Source organism: Rhipicephalus microplus, unplaced genomic scaffold, assembly GCF_043290135.1.
Source record: "Rhipicephalus microplus isolate Deutch F79 unplaced genomic scaffold, USDA_Rmic scaffold_15, whole genome shotgun sequence".
NCBI classification, from domain to species: Eukaryota; Metazoa; Arthropoda; class Arachnida; order Ixodida; family Ixodidae; genus Rhipicephalus; species Rhipicephalus microplus.
The window spans coordinates 8,673,893-8,692,832 of record NW_027464588.1 but is presented as its reverse complement, the minus strand read 5'-3'; the positions used below and the strand labels follow the sequence as shown (position 1 = coordinate 8,692,832).

Below are 18,940 nucleotides of genomic sequence, written 5' to 3'. Positions count from 1 at the left end.
CAAAGGTACGTGGCTATAGTGCATATACAGCTGAAAACGCGTATCATTATACAATAGTGAATTGGCACGTATTAGATACCCTACAACTTGTGTGGAATGAAACAGGTCAGCAAAATAACAGACTGCGCACGCAGTAGCTCACTATGTCATACGTTCTGCGGGATAATCACAGCCTAAAAACATTCAGTAAGCCTTTAAAAAGAAAAAAGAAGTTTAGAGAGATAAACAAAATTACAAAGCAGGCAGAGCAAAATGAATGCGAGTAAAATGGTGAAGCGACAAAGGCCACCTACATTATGTAGGTAATATTTGACATTAGGCCAACATCGTGCGAAGAATATACACTTGTCAGTAAAACAAAAAAGCGATTTACTAAGGCAATATGCAAGTAAGCGTGCCCGGGCTCTCGTTCATGCCGGCAGATAGTGTTTTGAATTTATGAATTAAAAATGACTCTTTTACTTCGCGTTCATGGTGTGATTTAAAACCCGATTCCAGTATTGTAGCTATTATGTTACTGAATGAATGACCTGCCTTGGTGACATGCCTTGAAATCGGTAAGTTAGGAAGGGCATGCACATGAGATTTATGATTATTGAAACGGTATCGAAAAGCAGTTTCAGTATGACCTATGTATTGTACATGACGGATATCGCATTCTAGCAAATATACGACATTTGCAGTATCACAAGTTAAACTGCCCTTAATTTTGAACTTGGATTTCGTCGCAGTACTGGCTGCCAGTGTTGTTGTGGTCATGTGTGCACACACTTTATAGCGGGGCTTTTTAGAAGGACGGCAACCAAGCGTCTTGTCGTTATTGCTCTGTCTGGTTTTAGAGGAAGTTAATAAATCTCGCAAATTTTTGCCTCGTCTGTACACAACACGTAGTGGTTCTGGAAAGGCTTTTGCAAGGTGTTCGCTCTGCATAAGTATGTTGTGGTGTTTACGGAAAATAGATGCGACGTTAGGTGCCGATGCATTATGGGTTAAAACCAGGTTAACCTGTGAATGACTTTTAGGATTTTTCTTGGGGATGCAGAGTGCTGTACGGTCTTGTGCGTCGGCACGCCTTACTGCGTCATTGACTAACTTGGGCGGATATTTCTGTTTAAGAAGTGCAGTGCGTAGCTTGTTACAGTTATTATCAAAGTCAGATTGCTCAGAGCAAATTCGCTTAAACAGTAAGACCTGGCTGTAAGGTATGCTGGATTTGCAGTGCCTTTTGTGGCTGCTTTGAAAGTGTAAATACCTCTGTCTGTCAGTGGGCTTGTGGTACAGTTTAGTGCTCTGTTTTTCATTATCGAGACATACTGTGACATCGAGAAAGTTAATGGTCTCTGGTGAATAAGTGTGCGAAAAGGATATGGAAGGGTGAGCAATATTAAAGTCTGAAATAAAAGACAAAATTCCTCCTCTCCATGTGACCAAATCATGAAAATGTCGCCAATCAACCTTTTATAATAAAAAGGTTTATTATAAAACGAAAAAATAAAAAAGAAGCGGCTTTTATATGTGCCCTGTGTGCCATGTGCAACCATTCACTCCGACGAAGACAGGCCCACCTGCCGAAAGTTTGTCGACCTCTTTTTCTACCGCTTTATATATATATATATATATATATATATATATATATATATATATATATATATATATATATATATATATATATATATATATATATTTTTCCTTCGATATGAAGATACAGTCAGGACTAAGAGATGCCGCCTTGTTCACCAATTACACAGCTCCAAGTTGCTTCTCGATCAAAAATGATTCATCCGCTTCAGCGATTTCATCGTCGCTGAAACTTTTTGTGCTGCACGAAGAAAATTGGCCGTGGCACTACTGTACTTATCTGAGAGCTGGATCGTTCGGTTGTACTTGTCTGAGAGCTGGGAAGTTGGGTCGGTGGGGCCCTTGAGCTAGGAAAAATACTCTGTGCTCTTTGCAGCGGTTTTCTGTGGTTAAGTTTGTTACACAAAACCCGCCATTGCTTTCTGTCTAGCTAGTAATTTTTTTGCATATGCCTCGCATCGCTAGGGTCATCTGCAGACTATATTTTTTGTGTCGCAGATCGCTGGCCTTCAATACGAGTTGAGTGAGATGAGTGAGATAGAGTGAGAGTGAGTGAGAGTGAGATACGAGTTGAGTGAGATAGGTTATTTCATTCTGAACATGAATTACTAACTAAAGGGAGAGTTAGGTTGGTTGGTCAGATTTAATTTTTGAACAGCAAAAACGCTGACAACCCAACTCTCTGTTTTGTTGAGTACTTCATGCTCAAAAATAAAATATTCTATTTCACTCAATATTGAACTCGTATTGAAGGCCAGTGATTTGCGACCACACAGAAATAAAGTTTTTCCGTGAGTGTGGCACAGGAAACGTCACGCGAGCGCTCGTGCCGTTAAGTCTTGTGACAGTTACTTGCCTCTTGAGACATGTCAAATGAAAGTATAGTGCTCTCTCTCTCTCTCTCTCTCTCTCTATATATATATATATATATATATATATATATATATATATATATATATTATCTCCTTTATTATGAAGATACAGTCAGGACTACTAAGAGATGACGCCTCGTTCACCAATTACGCAGCTACAAGTTGCTCCTCGAGCAAAAATGGTTCTTTCGCTTCAGTGATTTATCATCGCTGAAACCTCTTGTGCTGCACGAAGCAAAATTGGCCATGGCACTACTGTACTTATCTGAAAGCGGAGCACCACCGCCACGACGAACTCCTTGCTTTCACAGGTTAGAGCAACTGAGCTGACGGGAGAACGTTGGGTAGGTGGCGCCTTTGAGCTAGAAAAAATACTCTGCGCTCTTTGCAGCGGTTTTCTGTGGTTAAGTTTGTTACAGAAAACTTGCCATTGCTTTCTGTCGAGCTAGTTTTTTTTTGCATATGCCTCGCATCACTAGTGTCATCTGCAGACAATATCCTCCAAGCACGTAATTCAGATCTGTGGCGCACTGCCCAAACACTCTCATACTGCACGCCGACTGAGTCGGTTCATGTTGTTATTGAATGAATGGCTGCTATAGAGGCAGCGGAGTGCGCCTTGCTTTAAATGTTGAATAACCTCACAAATTAGAAGAAATGGCCAGCTGTCAGCAGCATATCGAAGGCGCGCAAACGTCATGCAACATTTGTCAAGACTTATAAGACTATTCAAGGAAAAGAGAGCAAGTGGACGATACATAAGTTTTGCTTTGCGTCTATCAAAAAACAGTGGTTGGTGCGTGGCATGGATTTAAACAATCATTTTTATCGAGCCCGTACTTTTATGGAGCCCGTAAAAACAAAAAAAAACTCTTCTGAGCAGCATAACATTTGTAAATGTATCTGTTTCAAGTGCTCAACCTCTTATTATTATTCGAATTGTTGCTTGGTCTGAGGCTTAGCTCAACGTAAGTATATACGAGTGAGTATTGACCGTATGTAGCTTTTGTGCGAACATGAAGTTCACTTCTTTTGGAAATGCCGGGTAATCAATCTTCACCAACAACGTCACTGTCACGAAAATGGGAGGAGCTGCACGTCGAGAGTCTTATTTCCGTAATATGAAAACGTGCCTGAATATCAGCAGCAGTACTAAATAAAAACATTTCAGAAATTGCATCAAGTTTCAGCAGAAGTATATTATGCTGATTAGTTTCCAATACAGATTAAAGAGGCTTACGAAACTGATGCATGCAACCTGACACGCTTTGTGATGCGTTCTTTAGAACATATATATTAGAGGATGTGAAAGTGTGCAAGTGTTTTTATGGAGACAACTCATATCACGCCGAGGAAGTTTGTTTCTTTGAAAATTGTTTTCTATTAGTGCTGTTATGGTCTCTGTGTGCCATGTGTTTCAAAGAATGAAAATTATCCCCATTTCAAAGTCCATCATCCTTGAACAATTCCATTCACTTCCACTTGAAAACAAAGCGGCTTTGATGAAAAGAGTGATCATGATAAAGGCCGAAGGCAAAGTAGCTTTCACGTACAACAATAATTCGTCCTCAGAAGCATGTATCATAATCATAGTAAATATCAAGAGAAAAATCACACCTGCTCACTGTGCAACCTTAAAGATAAGCCAGTAAGTACTGCAAAAGTCATAGCCTGGTATGCTACAGCGTACGCTGAAAAAAAGTATTCGCGTGCGTGATCTCTTTCTGGTTTAAACCTGGAAGCACATGTTTTCTAAATTTGAATAATAGTTTACTGTTTTGAGGCTTTTCGCAAGCAACAGAGACAAGCGCAAAACGATGTTACATACGTTTTCGTGTACACCTACCGTTTCTACTATTCTACTAAAATTATGCACCAAATAGCTCAAATAGTAACGCTACTAAAGTTCTATGGCATTATTTTTAATGCCCATATATCGACACGATCCACTCTAATTTAAACCGATCTGCGTTCCTGCAATTACGTATTTTAATCATGACGCTTACACAACAAGTATACAGTTGTGTAGGTGTCAACAAGTATACCGAAAGCGCACGAGGAGCTTACAGAATGGAAAGTTTATTCCGGAATGTGAAAAAGGTGCTGTGGTGCATTGTTCGGGTGCTATCTCGTTCTGAACCAGTGTTGTTACGCAGACACGGTACTGGGACTTACATGGTCGATGAAACGCTTCCGCGTATTCGCGATGTCTACAACAGCTGCTACGATACTCCATTATGGACTAAAAATACAGGCTGGCTGTTAAGCCGAAGCGACCAGATTTCCTCCGCTTGTTCTTTTTGATCGTGTTTCTGCGCTGGGAAAACAAGATTTGGAGAGACTGAACGAAGGCGTAGGCGCGAAGAACGTGGAATTCTAAGAGCCTGAGACGCCCGCGAAAGTATAAAGCTTGCTGAACTTTAGAAATATTTCAGGTGTTTTACGGCTGCCTTGCACTTAGGAAATTCCATTGATGTGTTCCATTGCACAAATGGAACACATCCATTTCTGTTCTGTTCTGTTTTAACTGTATTGCTGTGGAGAGGTTGCGGTGCCTATTGCCTCGGATACTCCATATCACAAAGTTCTGCAGCGAAAAACAAAATAATAATTCAAAACGATACCCAAAAATTAACAATACGAAAAAAACATAATAGCACACTGAAACCAGTTCAAATGTCATGCCAATACAGAGTTTTCTTAGCGCAGTTCACACAGTTATAAACTATTTACACGCACACCTTACTATTCTACTGTCAGTATATACATGACCACGTTTTATATATACCCATCTCTGACTGTCTGTCGTAGGCGCTTGTCCAGTCCGGTCTTCACTGAAGAGTCTATCAGGAAGATTATTGTTTTTTTCTGGAGATGCATCTCAGGCCATGGTACAAGTTGTTTCTTTATTGTGAGGGGCCGTCTGTCCAAACTTGCTGATTTGTTCTTTAATTTTTCTCTTTCATTCGCGTATTTAACGCACTCCAAAAAAATATGGCGAACATTTTCTTCTGCATGACCACAATAACATTCCGGTGAGTTGGATTGATGTATCTTGTGCAGGAAGCTGTTTGTGTATGCGACTTCTAATCGAAGTCGGTGGTATAATGTATCGAGGTGTCGTAGGAGGTCTGCAGCTATGGAAAACTTTATGTGTGGATTAACTTCATAAAGTACCGTTCCCTTTTTTTAGGGCTCAAACCACTTCTCAATCGAACAAGCGTTAGCTCCTTGCGATATAAAATGTGAAATATCCGCCCCAGACATAGGGATTGCGCAATCCCGTCCTTCCTTCAATGCTTTATTCGCGAGGCTATCAGCCTCTTCATTTCTTTTTATTTCAATGCAGCTGGGTATCCATTGGAATATGATGTTGTGACCCTGCGAAGCATATTCAACAGTTTCTGCAATATATTGTGCTATTTCACTATTTTTGTAAGGTGATCTCACGTTTCTGATCAGCTGAAGAGCAGGTTTTCTATCAGTGCATATCACCCATTTTTCGTGGCTCAAGATTCTCGCAGATGAGCTTAACTGCTTCAAAGATAGCCATCGATTCTGCTGTCGTCGAAGAAGATGTGCTATAATTTGTACATCTTGTTTTTCTTAATTTCGGGTATAAAGACCGCACAGGCTGATGCTTCTTCAGTGCATGATCCGTCTGTATATATCTTTGTTTTTTCATTATGCATTACATGAAGCTGATGAAGTGCCAACTGTGCCACTACTAGAGGTGTCATGTCTGCTTTCTTCTCCATGCCGTCTATTTCACGGATAACGTTGAGAAGTGGCAGCGTCCAAGGTGATTTTCAAGGTTTCCATTGTTTAAATTCTGGTACAACTGCTTGAAATGATGATATAGTATCGTGTAGTCTCGTTGCCTTCCTTTGTGTTAGTGCACCTGATAAAAAATGACTCTCACGTTGCGTGAAAACTCTAAATAAGTTTCTAGATTTTTCTTTTGTTCGGAGTAATGCCAAAGGTGGTTCTCGAGCCTCGGCATACACTAAAGCACTGAAAGTTGACCTTGGTAAACCCAGAAATACCCTCAAGCTTCTTGCCAATAACAACTGAAGTCTCCTTTCGGTGGAGGCTAGATGTCCGTGCAGCATAGGCAGTGAGTAAGTTACGATGGGGCGTAACCAGGCAACTTGTAGGGCTAATAACGACTCTGTAAAACCACCCCATTTGGCCCCGCAGAGATGCCGGTGGATTCAAATGGCCTGATTCACTTTTTGTTCAAGGGACTGGACATGAGGCGACTAGGTTAGTCTTCGGTCTAAAATTACTCCCAAGAATTTATGAGTTTTAACCATTTGAGTAGGCTGATTTTGCAAAATAATCTTGAAATTTCTAGGTCTTTTTAATGTAAACGGAAGTATGGCTGTTTTAGCCAGACTCAGTGCCATAACTCGTTTTTTAGAAAACGGTCTACATAATCCAATCGTTCTTGTAGAGTTTGTTGTACATCCAAAAACGATGGACCAGACGTCTATATACTTATATCATCAGCATATATTGAACATCTGATGTTAAGTGGAAGATTATACGGGTGCTGAGCCATGACTGCATTAAAGAGAGTAGAGCTTAGCACGTTGCCTTGTGGCACTCCTTGGTTAACGACATGTTCTCACGTTGGGCCCTCCTGCGTAACTACAGAAATTTTCCGATGATTCAGGAAGTCAGAGATCCAGCGCAGTATCTTGCCCTTGAATCCCTGTAACTCCAGGCGTTTCAGAACGTGAGCGCGACTCATTGTGTCGTATGCTCGGTGCACATCAAGGAATTCAGCGACAATGATGTTTCCTTGCGTTCGTTGGTTTTCAACATCTGTGATCAAATCCAGAATGCAGTCCATTGTGCATCTACCTCTTCTAAAGCCGGCTATGCTTTTTGGTAGTAGTTTGTTCATGTCTTGCTACCATAAAATTTGTTCATTGATCATTTTTAGATGCGGAGCATCTAATACTCGAGGCTTGTAGTGCGGCGCCGTCCGCAAGCTTCCTCCTCCTTCTTCCACCATCTGTGCATCCCTTCCTCCTCTACACAGCGCGCGCTTCACTCCTCCACCATCTGTGCACCCTTCCTCCTCTACACACCGCGTGCGCTTCTCCTCTTCACGAACATTCGCTAGCTGTATAATGTAGCGCGCATGCGCCGTCACGCTTCGAGAACATCGGCAGCTGACGCGCGCGCATGCGCCGTCGCGCTTCGAGAACATCGGCAGCTGACGCGCGCGCATGCGCCGTTGCGCTTCTCCCCTTCTCGAACATTCGACAGCTGACAGTGCATGCGCCATCGCGCTGTATATATACTCAAGGTCGGCGCTCGCTCGCTCAGTTGCCGCTCGTTGGTTGGTTTGTACGGCGCGTCGACGTCCAAGGTCGCGGTGAAATGAATTCCAACGAATCCACAAACACAATGATCGACGTCCCTTCGACCTGCGCCGCCCTTTCGCATACGTGTGTACGTGTTCACTAATTTAACACCCCCTCCTACAACCACGTTAACCAATTTAGCCATCGACCCAAGTAAGTCGCAATTTAACACCCCATATTTCACAACCACGTTAACCAATTTAGCCATCGACCCAAGTAAGTCGCCCTTTAACACCCCGTTAACCAATTATATGCTCCGCATCCTCCTCAGTGTTCCCCCGAGAGAAGCTGCGGGCAATTTTTTTCCATCACTTTTGAAAAACAACTTGTCAAACTAACCGGCCTAAACGGGTGCAACTGCATAGGGCTCTTCCCTGGCTTTAGCAACGGTACTACTTTTGATATCTTCCAACTTTCCGGAACTTTTTCTTCTTGCCAACTTTTATTATAGATGTCCAACAGGTGTAATTTTCCTTTCCTGCACAAATTAGCAAGAGCAGCGTATGTAACTCCATCTGTTCCTGCTGAACTTGTTCGTTTTACCGAAGACAGCACATATTGGAGCTCCTCTGGTGTGAAGCTGTCATCCAGATCTGATGAACTGATCGCAGAGAACTTTGTTACAAACGCTGAAGCTGATCCTGCTGAGGAGATGGTGTACCCACCATATGGCCTTAGCGAACGCTTCGTAGCAGTGTTTTGAAAACATCGCATTCAAGAGAAACGAGAACTGCGAAATACAATATCTGTTTGCCACATATAGCATCACTGAGGAGGACTGAAAGTGATATCCTATACAGGATACTTGCATTCCGAAAAAAGAAACACTGAAAATATACAGGATGCATTCAACTTTTCTAGCATCTTTAATTATATCTAAGCGTCGTAAGTACAGCACTGGGTATAAGGGGTGTGGAATCGAGCCAAAAACAAGGTGATGCGGAAAAGTCTTGGCGTCGCTTCCATTTACCTGAACCTAATTTAGCTGCCTTGTAGAGTGAAAATTTATGGCACGCTCACGGTTTTTCATGCGTTGTGATGCTTTGTTTGAGTGTTCACAAAATATGACGTCCGAATTTTCTTTTCGTAGAAGATGTCAAGTGCCCATGCGTAAATGACAGTTCGTGGTTGATGTTTTTTGAGAACAGTTCTGCTGAATACAAGTGTTTTGTCATGTATTTATTGGCCGTTAGGTTTACGGTGCACAACGAAGATGATTAGAGCAACGAAGTGCAAAGACTGGTCAGTAAAGTACTAGTGCTTGCTTGTTCCTATTTCTCCAATCAAGAAAAACCTGACAACAAACTGTCCATACGAGATGCGTCGTCTTGCATACCACGTAATTCAGTCTGCAGTACACACAAAATATGGTAAGGTCCGAGTGTAGTTGATTGAGTTCACAACTGACATTTGAATAAATGAAGAAGGCAGATATATCAAGCAACATTAAGAAAATCACCTATTACATCACATAATAGATTGTTGCTGAGTCCGAATAAGTAAAAAACGAATGCCTCTTCACTGGGACTTCCACTGACTATTCAACGTTTTGTAATGGAACACTAGGACAGCAATGAAACATGACCATTGAAATGCATACAAGTTTGAGTTGTTTTGGATGTGTCCGTGGGCAAAAGAGTCCACTGCTCAGAGACTAAGCGCTTCATAGGAGCGAAAATGAATCAATAAATTATACGTTTATTATTTCGAAACAGGGTTCTGAGCTCCTGAGTCCTGGGTCACCCTGGCTGGGAGGGTCCCTCATTGCAGGAATCCTATTGACGGGGTCACTTTTCTGGCGACGAGTGATATTTTAATGCCTGTATAGGGCTCCACCAGAAATCTTGGCCTCTGACATTTTTTTAGACGAGGAATTGTGTGTGGGTGTCACGGGATGGTGATTGCCATCTTCGTGGCGTCGTGAGCCCTCGTGTTCCAGTGCGTATCGCACGTCGTACGTCGGGCTGTTGTATGCGCGAAGAGTCGGGTAGGTTCAATGTGGCTAGATGCCGTGCGTGTACGTCTTACATTAGATTCTCCGTATTACTGAGGTTTCATCTTTAATCAGCTTGGTGTGATGTAGCGGGAACACCATGATAGCTGGGTGATGCCTATCAGTGCAAGTCAAGGGTATTACATGGTAGATGGTTGATATTTCCTGCAGTGCCACAGATTTCACACACTGCATAGTATGCCTTAGTCACACACACACACACACACACACACACGCACACACACACACACACACACACACACACACGCACGCACACACACACACACGCACGCGCGCACACACACACAGACACACACAACACACACACGCACGCACGCACACACACACACGCACGCACGCACGCACATACATACATACATACATACATACATACATACATACATACATACATACATACATACATACATACATACATACATACATACATACATACATACATACATACATACATACATACATACATACATACATACATACATACTGTGTCTTCTCTCGGAATGTCGCCAGAACAAGAATATTTGCTTCGGATTGAAACAGAACACAGTATATCTATGCTGTCCTTCTGCACAACTTTTTTATTAAGATAGCACGAAGACTTGTAACAACATCCCACACGTACCAAGACGCAATTTTGCATCTTGCAACCCATACGGCTATGCGCAGAAGTCTCAGGTGTTTCCTGATTTAGGAACAGCAAATTCTACAGTTTTCCGTTAAAAGTGAAGTTTAACGCTGCTTTGCTCTTGCCGAGGTAGAAAACCCTAAAGCATCGATTATAACAGCTCTCCCTTTGCTTTTTTTATGCTTTTGAGGTTGAAGGGTTTGTGCTTGTGAAACTGCAACACCCACAAATGTTTTGCTCTGCGCATAAATGAAACATTGTCATCACGGGTCATTATTATTCAGCTGTGAAAATCAAACATGCAACTGCTTGCTTAATAAAAACAAATAGGCGTTGATCTTAAGCTGGCATCACTGATACGTCGCTTAAGCCTGCTTGATGAGGGATTATGGCAATAATTGGGAAAGTCGAAGCGTTCATTTGCATATACTCGTAAACCTGTGCGTTTTCTGCAGGCCTGGCTGTTTTTAATGCCAATGCCAATATTTTGTACTTTCCTCACTCTATTTCTTGTGCCTTAACGACAACGTAGCTAATGAGAAGCGCCAGACCTAGGCAAAGGAAAGAGGAGGGTGGGAGATGATCAACGATACGGCCACTTTATTTTATGCTGGGAGCCATGGGCAATGTGTGCAGAATGTTTAGCATGGTCTCTTTTATATTTTCGTTTTTTCCCTCAGAGTGGCTAGTAGAGCACCAATCTAATATCAATTCAGCCATCACATTTTGAATCCTCATTTCGTTGCTGCCGCTCACGAGGATATATGCTTCTTTTGCTTTTAGTTGCGTGTAGCTTAACTTCAACTGAGTTGTATTGCTGTCTTTATGTTTATTACATTTTTTCTTTATTTTCTCTTAAATACCTTACTTTTGATCTCTTTTAGTTACGCAGCATTGGTATTGTACTTAAAGGTGCTTGACGAATGTTAACATCATTACGAATTTTCGTGCAACAAAACGTCCACGTTTTTATATCTTTGCTAACTACTAAAACACGCTGCAGAAAACTTAAAACTTCGTTTTATAATTCCAAAGTTCGTATACACTGAAATTGTGAATGTATTGAGGGGAGTGGGGTGGGAGGCAGGGCTAATGAAGCTGCAAGATCATGGTATAAAGAAGACCCATAAGAATATTTATAGTATAATCACCTCCCAGAAACATGATATCATTGTGAAAGATGCCGTAGTGGAGGGATATGAAAATTTAGACCATCTGGTGTACTCTACTTTGCACTACACCGCAGAGTAGGTGGGCCTCTACCATTTCACCTCCATCAAAATGCGACCCTTGCGGCCAACATAGAACTCGCGGCGTTCGGATCAGCAGCCGAGTGCCGACTATTTTCTATGAAGAATATTGCTGCAAAATATTTTATTGGGACATATTTCACAATTGCACTACCACTGATATTGTTGCTTGTACGCGGCATTACATCTTTAACCAAATGAAAGAGAGTAGCTTGACTACTTTTTAATATTTCTTTTGACTATTGTCTATTTGTCATGACTGTATTGACTAGTCTTTTCCTAATAAAATATTAGCAATAGAGAAAATTTGCGCTCAAGTGTTCGCTAACACGGCAACTTTTAGCATGCCATAATGTCAGTACGAGATAATGAAAAGAATGATGTTGGTTTTAGTTGTTTGGACACTTTTTCTGTAGTGTCTAACAACAAAGTGGGGTTTCGAGCGTGTCGGTACCCAATGATGAACTATTGGCAGCAAACATTCTTGAAAACTGACGAAAGAGACTCGGAAGGCACCTGTCCCTGTCTGTTTCGTTAATTGTATAATAAATTTGACGGAAGAAGTAGACTCATTGGTTTATATAGAGGGCCACACTAAAAGGAGAGACGGTCACGTATTACATGCGAAATGTAGAGAAATGTCGAATAAAAATAGAAAGGTTTATAAAAATCTATATCACATGCTTCGGGCAGGAAGAATAATACTGACGAAATTCCAACGAATGGATGAAGAGAAGGATTGTTGTTGGACTTATACAAGCATCCTGGTGTTTTTTTTTTGCACTGCTTTCTGTGCTTTAAATGTGAAACTCATTTTTTTATCATTGAATACTTCAGCGACGTTTTCCAATATTTGTTTTTCGGTTCAAAGTGCTAACTACTGCGTAGGCTATCCTTGCAAAAAACGAATGATTCTCTGAATACTTACCCAGCCATAATATTTAGCCGGCTATCGTAAACACAATTTCTTTAGGATAATTTTATTCGATAAATGCTTATTTTAAGGAGAAAAACAGAAGAAAATTTTACTTTATTCGCATATAGAGCCACAAAATCGATCATGCTGACCTTATAGCTTAAATCTGGAACAAAGAAGGACATGCTTCAAATATGATATGACTAACGTTGACCAACTATAGGTACTAATAATCAATATGTGCACCTCAACTCTTTCGACTGACTGTGCTTTCATAAAAAAAGATGCGATGTTGAAACATAAACATGTACAATTGACTGTATGCTTTCGAGAATACGTGTAGACAGCTGGTAGTGATATGCTGTATTTTAGAGGAAGTGTGCTCGTAATTTATCGAACGCTTCCTCAGTTACACTGAAAAGGAAAATATACTGGATAAAGTACCGTATTGTAAATCATAATACGCACGCCATAACAAACGAATGGCAGTCTGAAATCCAAGCGGATGGGTTCACTTTTTTTCCAACTCCTTTGAAGCGAAGCACATGAGGCTTGATGATGGCTGTCATACTTCAACATTACCCTGTAGGCTTTCCTAGAACTAGTTGAGACGGGGCGGCGTATTTGCTCTATCAAGCTGGCTGCAGCATCTGTTGCCGCTAGGCTGAGTGTCCGGAAGCTAAAGCGAAGACTGGGCAGCCGCCAGGCGTTTTTTATTCACTCCTCGTTCCCATTGCTGAAATATAGCTGAGGAACGGGTAAACAAACGAATATACTACCCACGCCTCGATGCTCTCTGAGGCATGTAGACATTTAAGCCGACGGAGAAATTCTTACATTGGCACGTTGAAGGAGTAAATCGTCACTACATTTGCCGGTTCACAGCCTAGGGAAATTTATTTTCAACCTTTTTTCGGAGATCCTGTTTATTCTTACACTAGATGGTAGTGTTGGCATAAATTTAAATGGGAAAAAATGCGGAACTGTATGAGGGGCCATTCCACCCAGTAGAATGGGGCCATTCTACTCAGTAGCCCAGTAAAGACAAAACATATTTCGAAAAGTCTGGCCATGTGATGTGTACATAGGGTAAACTGTACAGTGAGTAAAACAAGCGTAAAGTAGGCATAAAAATATTGCCCGTTAGCAAGCCACTCGAAGAAACATACACATAAATAAAGCCTACTAAAAACACTGTCCTGAAAAGCGTGCGAACTGATCCATGATTGACAATTTATTTGAGCTTCTGGCATGAATAAACAGGAAAAAAAATCTTATAGCGTGAAACAAGAAAAGTAATGTTTGAATACGCCATAATCTCTAAACGTCTGCATTCATTAAAATGTTATTGAAAGAACATATTCTTGCGCATTCTTTAATGGAAATATTTCCATAATTCAGGCCTTTTGAGACGTGAAAAAAAGCAGCCATAACGTGTTGTTCTTAGTCACCTATAACATTTTGACTTGGAGCTCCGTATTTCGGTAGTTAAATGCACAATTTTTAGTAAAGGATTTGACGTTGGAGTTGTTAAGGCGTAAATTGTTCTCGATTTTGCATCACGTTATTTTTTTACTTTGAGTCGCGAACAACAGTGTCTTGCTATGGATATTTTGCTAAATTTGCACCGATGGATTAGAACGTTGTGGCATGTTTATTCTTGTGTCGTATGTTCTATAGTCTTTCATATCCTCTTTTTGCGCCTAAAATTGGAGGGACATGTCGTCATTTTCTTCTCAAGTACGGTTGGGGAATTTCGGCCGTAACCCTCTGAAGCTCTTTGATTGAATTCTATGCGAGTGCGTGCAATACTAGTAACGATTTATGTGGTCTGCCACGTTTCTCACTTGTATGTAGGATGATAGTTGAAAATTTTGTAAACAGGCTTTGTGTGCTCGTGTAGACGTTTTGGCGAGTTGCCATTTTTCTTCAAGGCTCGAGGAACATTGAGGAACACAAGCCCACTTGTCGAAACGACGGAACGAACACACAGCTTCTTGTTTACGGATTTGCCTTATCCACTACATCAGTACGTGCACGAAAAATCAACGTGGCCTGCCTTGAGCTATGTACAATGCAGTGAAATGCACGGCGGCCGTTGAGCTAATACAATTACCAGCTTTTCCAAGGTCGTTAGGTGAATTACCACAATATCGACATATACACATACGCAATAATTTACTTCGATTCAAACGTATATACAACAAAACCAGAACCTTTATGATGCGCTCGTGGCTGTTTTGCTAGCTCCACGTATGCCAAATTTGGTGTTACGTGACGTCCATGATGACGAAATATATGACTGCTGCAAACATGATAATCATGACACGCATGTCATGTAAGAACATGGCATCATCCTACTCTCTTTGCGTGCTCGCAGCCGTTTTGCTTGTTTAACATATACTAAACTTGCTATCACGTTACGTGAATAGATGACGAAGGTAACTGACACATCCAAACATGATATTCATGCCACAGAAGTCATGTACGCCATCATTTACCTTCACCTCGTAACGTTGTGCTGATTTAATTGACATATGAACATTTCTCGTTCATGCTTCACATATCATCGATTCCCACTGCACGTGGGTTCTGCCGATTTCTTTCATTGCAATAACTTTTCTGCTCTCATTAAAATGAATAGGGCCCGGGAGAATGCATAACGCAAGTTAAACACCCCAAAATTGTCTTCTTTCTCTTTTGAGTTTTCCATTGCAGTCATTATATAGGATGCGATGGCCTATTTTATTAAGCAGTTTACGCAGTCGAGTTTTGTTACAAGCAAACCATGTGCATCATTTGCTCTTAAACCAACTATTTGCGGCTTCCTTCCTTCTCTTTTCTGGTCAAAAGAGCTTCAATGTTATTCGGTTCATATCCACCTCGGTGGTCTTGTGCTTATGGTGTTCGAGTACTGGCGCGAACGTTGCGAGATGAAAGGCCAGCAATGGCGACCACGTTTAGGTGAGAGCGGAGTGGTAGATTTTTTTGTACTTCAATATATATGCATGGCAAACATTCAAGATGGACAAAATTCATGGAGTTCCTTCACTATGGCGTTTCTGATAATGACGATGTGGTCATTGACTGTAAAGCTCCAACAATTATTATGGTTGCTTTGTGCACAGGTGTCGTGTACGACAATGCTGGCTCATCTGAAGAAGAAAAGCTCCTGTGGCAAATGCTCGACCGAGCCAACCTGAACGCCAGCGACGACGGAGAGAAGCCAACGTCAATGGCTGGTAACACAAGCACCCCCGAGTTGGCCGACTCTTCTAGCAAAGCACCACACCTCAGCCTGGCCATTGAGAGACTCGATCCGGAAGACACCTTCCAATCGGCAAAAAAAGGTGAAAGCCCGTAGCATCACTAAATTCACCGCAATAATAGGCTAAATAGCCTGCCACTACTTTTAACATACATCATCATCATCATCATCACCAGCCTGACTACGTCCACTGCAGGACAAAGGCCTCTCCCATGTTCCGCCAGTTAACCCGGTCCTGTGCTTGCTGCTGCCAAGCACAGGACCATACATTGGTGTTTAAATTTCGAAAGAGGCGTGTCGAATGAACCAAGAGCGATGAAGGAAGTGAAAGCATGGTCACATATAACATTGTCTACGTGCAGGTACATTTCACTAAGACGGAATAAATATTAGCTTTGCAAGCAGAGTTCATGTCAGCACTTCGATACTTGCTCGCCACGTGATGCATCGATTGTGCGTGTCTGTTTTGCACTTCTAACTGCACTCTTATGGTATGTCTTTTGCAAGGAGCATCGTAAGGCTTACCATTTGAATATACAATTCATTTTGTTGCTGTTACTGGCATACATGTTGCTTTTAGTTAAAATTTAGACAAGAGAAGTGTATACGTTTGTCTATAATAAATCTGCGAAGTGAAAAAAATTATACTGCAATTACCCTAAAATTTCGCATAGATAAGCACTTTTGTGAGCTTCTCAGCTGTGCTTGAAATGTCAATAAAAACCTATGCTTTTAGAACTGTAGTTACGGTTATAGTGCGTAAAAGGAAGAAGGCCTGATGCAAATAATACTTCATTTGTTCTTCTAAAATTATTTAGGAAGAAATACTTTGAGTTTGATATCTCCACAGACTCGCATAGAACACTCGGAACTCTGTGGCACACAATTAGTACTTTTTTATTTTATTCAGCTGGCGTCATTAGCAATGTTGCGGGCAAATATTATTTCATTGCAACGATGAGCAAAGTTAGCATGACTAAGTCAGAAAAAAAAGCGAAAAATTCAAGTGCACTTGGGAGCCGTGGGACATAGGGCGATGCATTATCAATGAAAGTAAAGAAATTTTAAAATTTATTCTTACTTCATCGCTATATACGTCCATAGAATGGCGTAATATTGTGAGGGGTGTTGGTTGAAGTTGCATGATATAAGAGTTTCTATTTTAAAACATTAAATTATATTTAGAGTGCATGGTTGAAGGTCTCTTTACCCATCGCAAGTTCAAGGGCGAAACAGTTGTGCCTTTCTCGCCTTTAATTTTCTTCCTACAACCACTACCTTTTCTCACCACGTATTTCTTATAAAACGGGAGAAATGTGTCAGCACTAATGTGTAAGGAGTTCTGATTTCACGCACTTCAACCACACGCTGCTACCTGTGCTTGCGCAGTCGCAAACGAAGAACACGAAGTGAAATCAGTTCATCGCGTGCTATGTTCATGCAATACAAGGAAGAACTGGCATGTGAATTCTTTGTAAAGCATTGGATTTGCGGGGTTTAGCGTCGCAAAACCGTCATATGATTATGAGGGACGCCATAGTGGAGGCCTCCGGAAATTTCGACAACCTGGGGTTCTTTTAACGTGCACCCAAATCTGAGTACACGGGCTACAACATTTCCGCCTCCATTGAAAATGCAGCCGCTACAGCCGGGATTTGATCCTGCGACCTGCCGGTCAGCAGCCGAGTACCTTGCCACTAGACCACCGTGGCGGGGCTCTTTGTAAAGTATTGCGTGAAACAATTCACAGCGGATACATCTCCAATATTGAACAATCGAGAGCTCATTTCGCCCTAACATCACGTGATCAAACTGCAAAGGTCGCGAACCGTGCCGCGAAAAAGGGCTACTTTGGAATATAATAAGAATATGGTTAAATATTTTGTCAGAGGCTGTTTAGAGGTTCTCCTAATATTCACAGTACAAAAATAGGGGTATATCTCGCTGCATATTCAAAATGTTCTCTATATTGACGCATAAAGTTTTTTGTGTATTTATAATGGCTATATAAATGAAACAAGCGTAAGCGTTTACAGTGTAGTTCACCAACTTTCCTTAGGCTTACTAACATTTGTAATCACCATCATCGTTCTCTCTTTCGCATGTATTCGATTTTCGGCTCACTCGCCTCTGCTGTAATTACAATAATCGTTTTGTCATAGTTTACATCGTCTCACAAGATGGTGGGGGTGCTGGGATGGCAAATAGGGGCCGTAAAATCTAAATGGCGAAAAATGTCTCTGACATAAGGCGTCGCTTCAGGTTCTAGAAAGCAGCTTCACAAATGAATTATTCGTACGGTGTACGCAAATAATTTTCCATACTAATGAAAAGGAAGCTGTTAGCCAGTCAAATCCATCTAAACATGTGTCTTGTATATAGTCATCCACTCTTTCGGGGATCTTAAACGTAAAGGGACACTAAAGGCAATTAAGTCAACGCTGATTGTTGAAATGATGGTCCGGAAACCTCGTAGTGTTACTTTTCTGCCAAGAAAAGGCCTATTTTGAAATAAAATCTGATTTTGGAGCTCCGCATCGAGTTGGCTCATTTCAAATCACCCGCCTAAAGAAACGAAAGCTCGGACCTTCTCACGTCAATGTTGCCGTGCACAACGTCGCTTGGTTTGACTACGCTAGTAGCTGCCGATTGAAAGCAGTGGGAGCCACAGCAGCAAAATCTGCCATTAATCAATTTCCCGCCATGGACTTCGAGATTGCAGACGCTTTTTTTTAACTGCGACCCGCTAGATGGCACAACCTGTCTCGTGTAACCACGCGAAAATTCAGTTTTTGAACCACTCGCACAATTTTCCATAGTAACGTCCGGTGGTTCTTTCTTTTTCATGAATCAAACAGAAATGAAAAAGCAGCCTTTTATTGCGTTCCTTGATGCACAGAAGGTTCTTTATTTAGTTCAGTTAAATCGATTACTAGTGATTAATTAGTTGTAGGCGGGCCGTTCGATGTGATCAGGATTATTTTGAAAGTGTCCTGCAGCGGCATTGTGTTCTTGAGCATTTACCTAATTTCTTGATAAGTA

General features: G+C 41.4%; 1 protein-coding gene across 1 annotated transcript in view; it reads left to right on the top strand.

Annotated features, from left to right (window-relative positions):
* Nucleotides 1-15,994, top strand: part of LOC142784755 (uncharacterized) — a 53,253-nt gene extending 37,259 nt beyond the window's left edge. The window contains exon 2 of the mRNA XM_075883254.1: nt 15,759-15,994. Coding sequence (XP_075739369.1) covers nt 15,759-15,994 — 236 coding nt within the window. The remainder of the gene's footprint in view (nt 1-15,758) is intronic.
* Nucleotides 15,995-18,940: the final 2,946 nt, after the last annotated feature.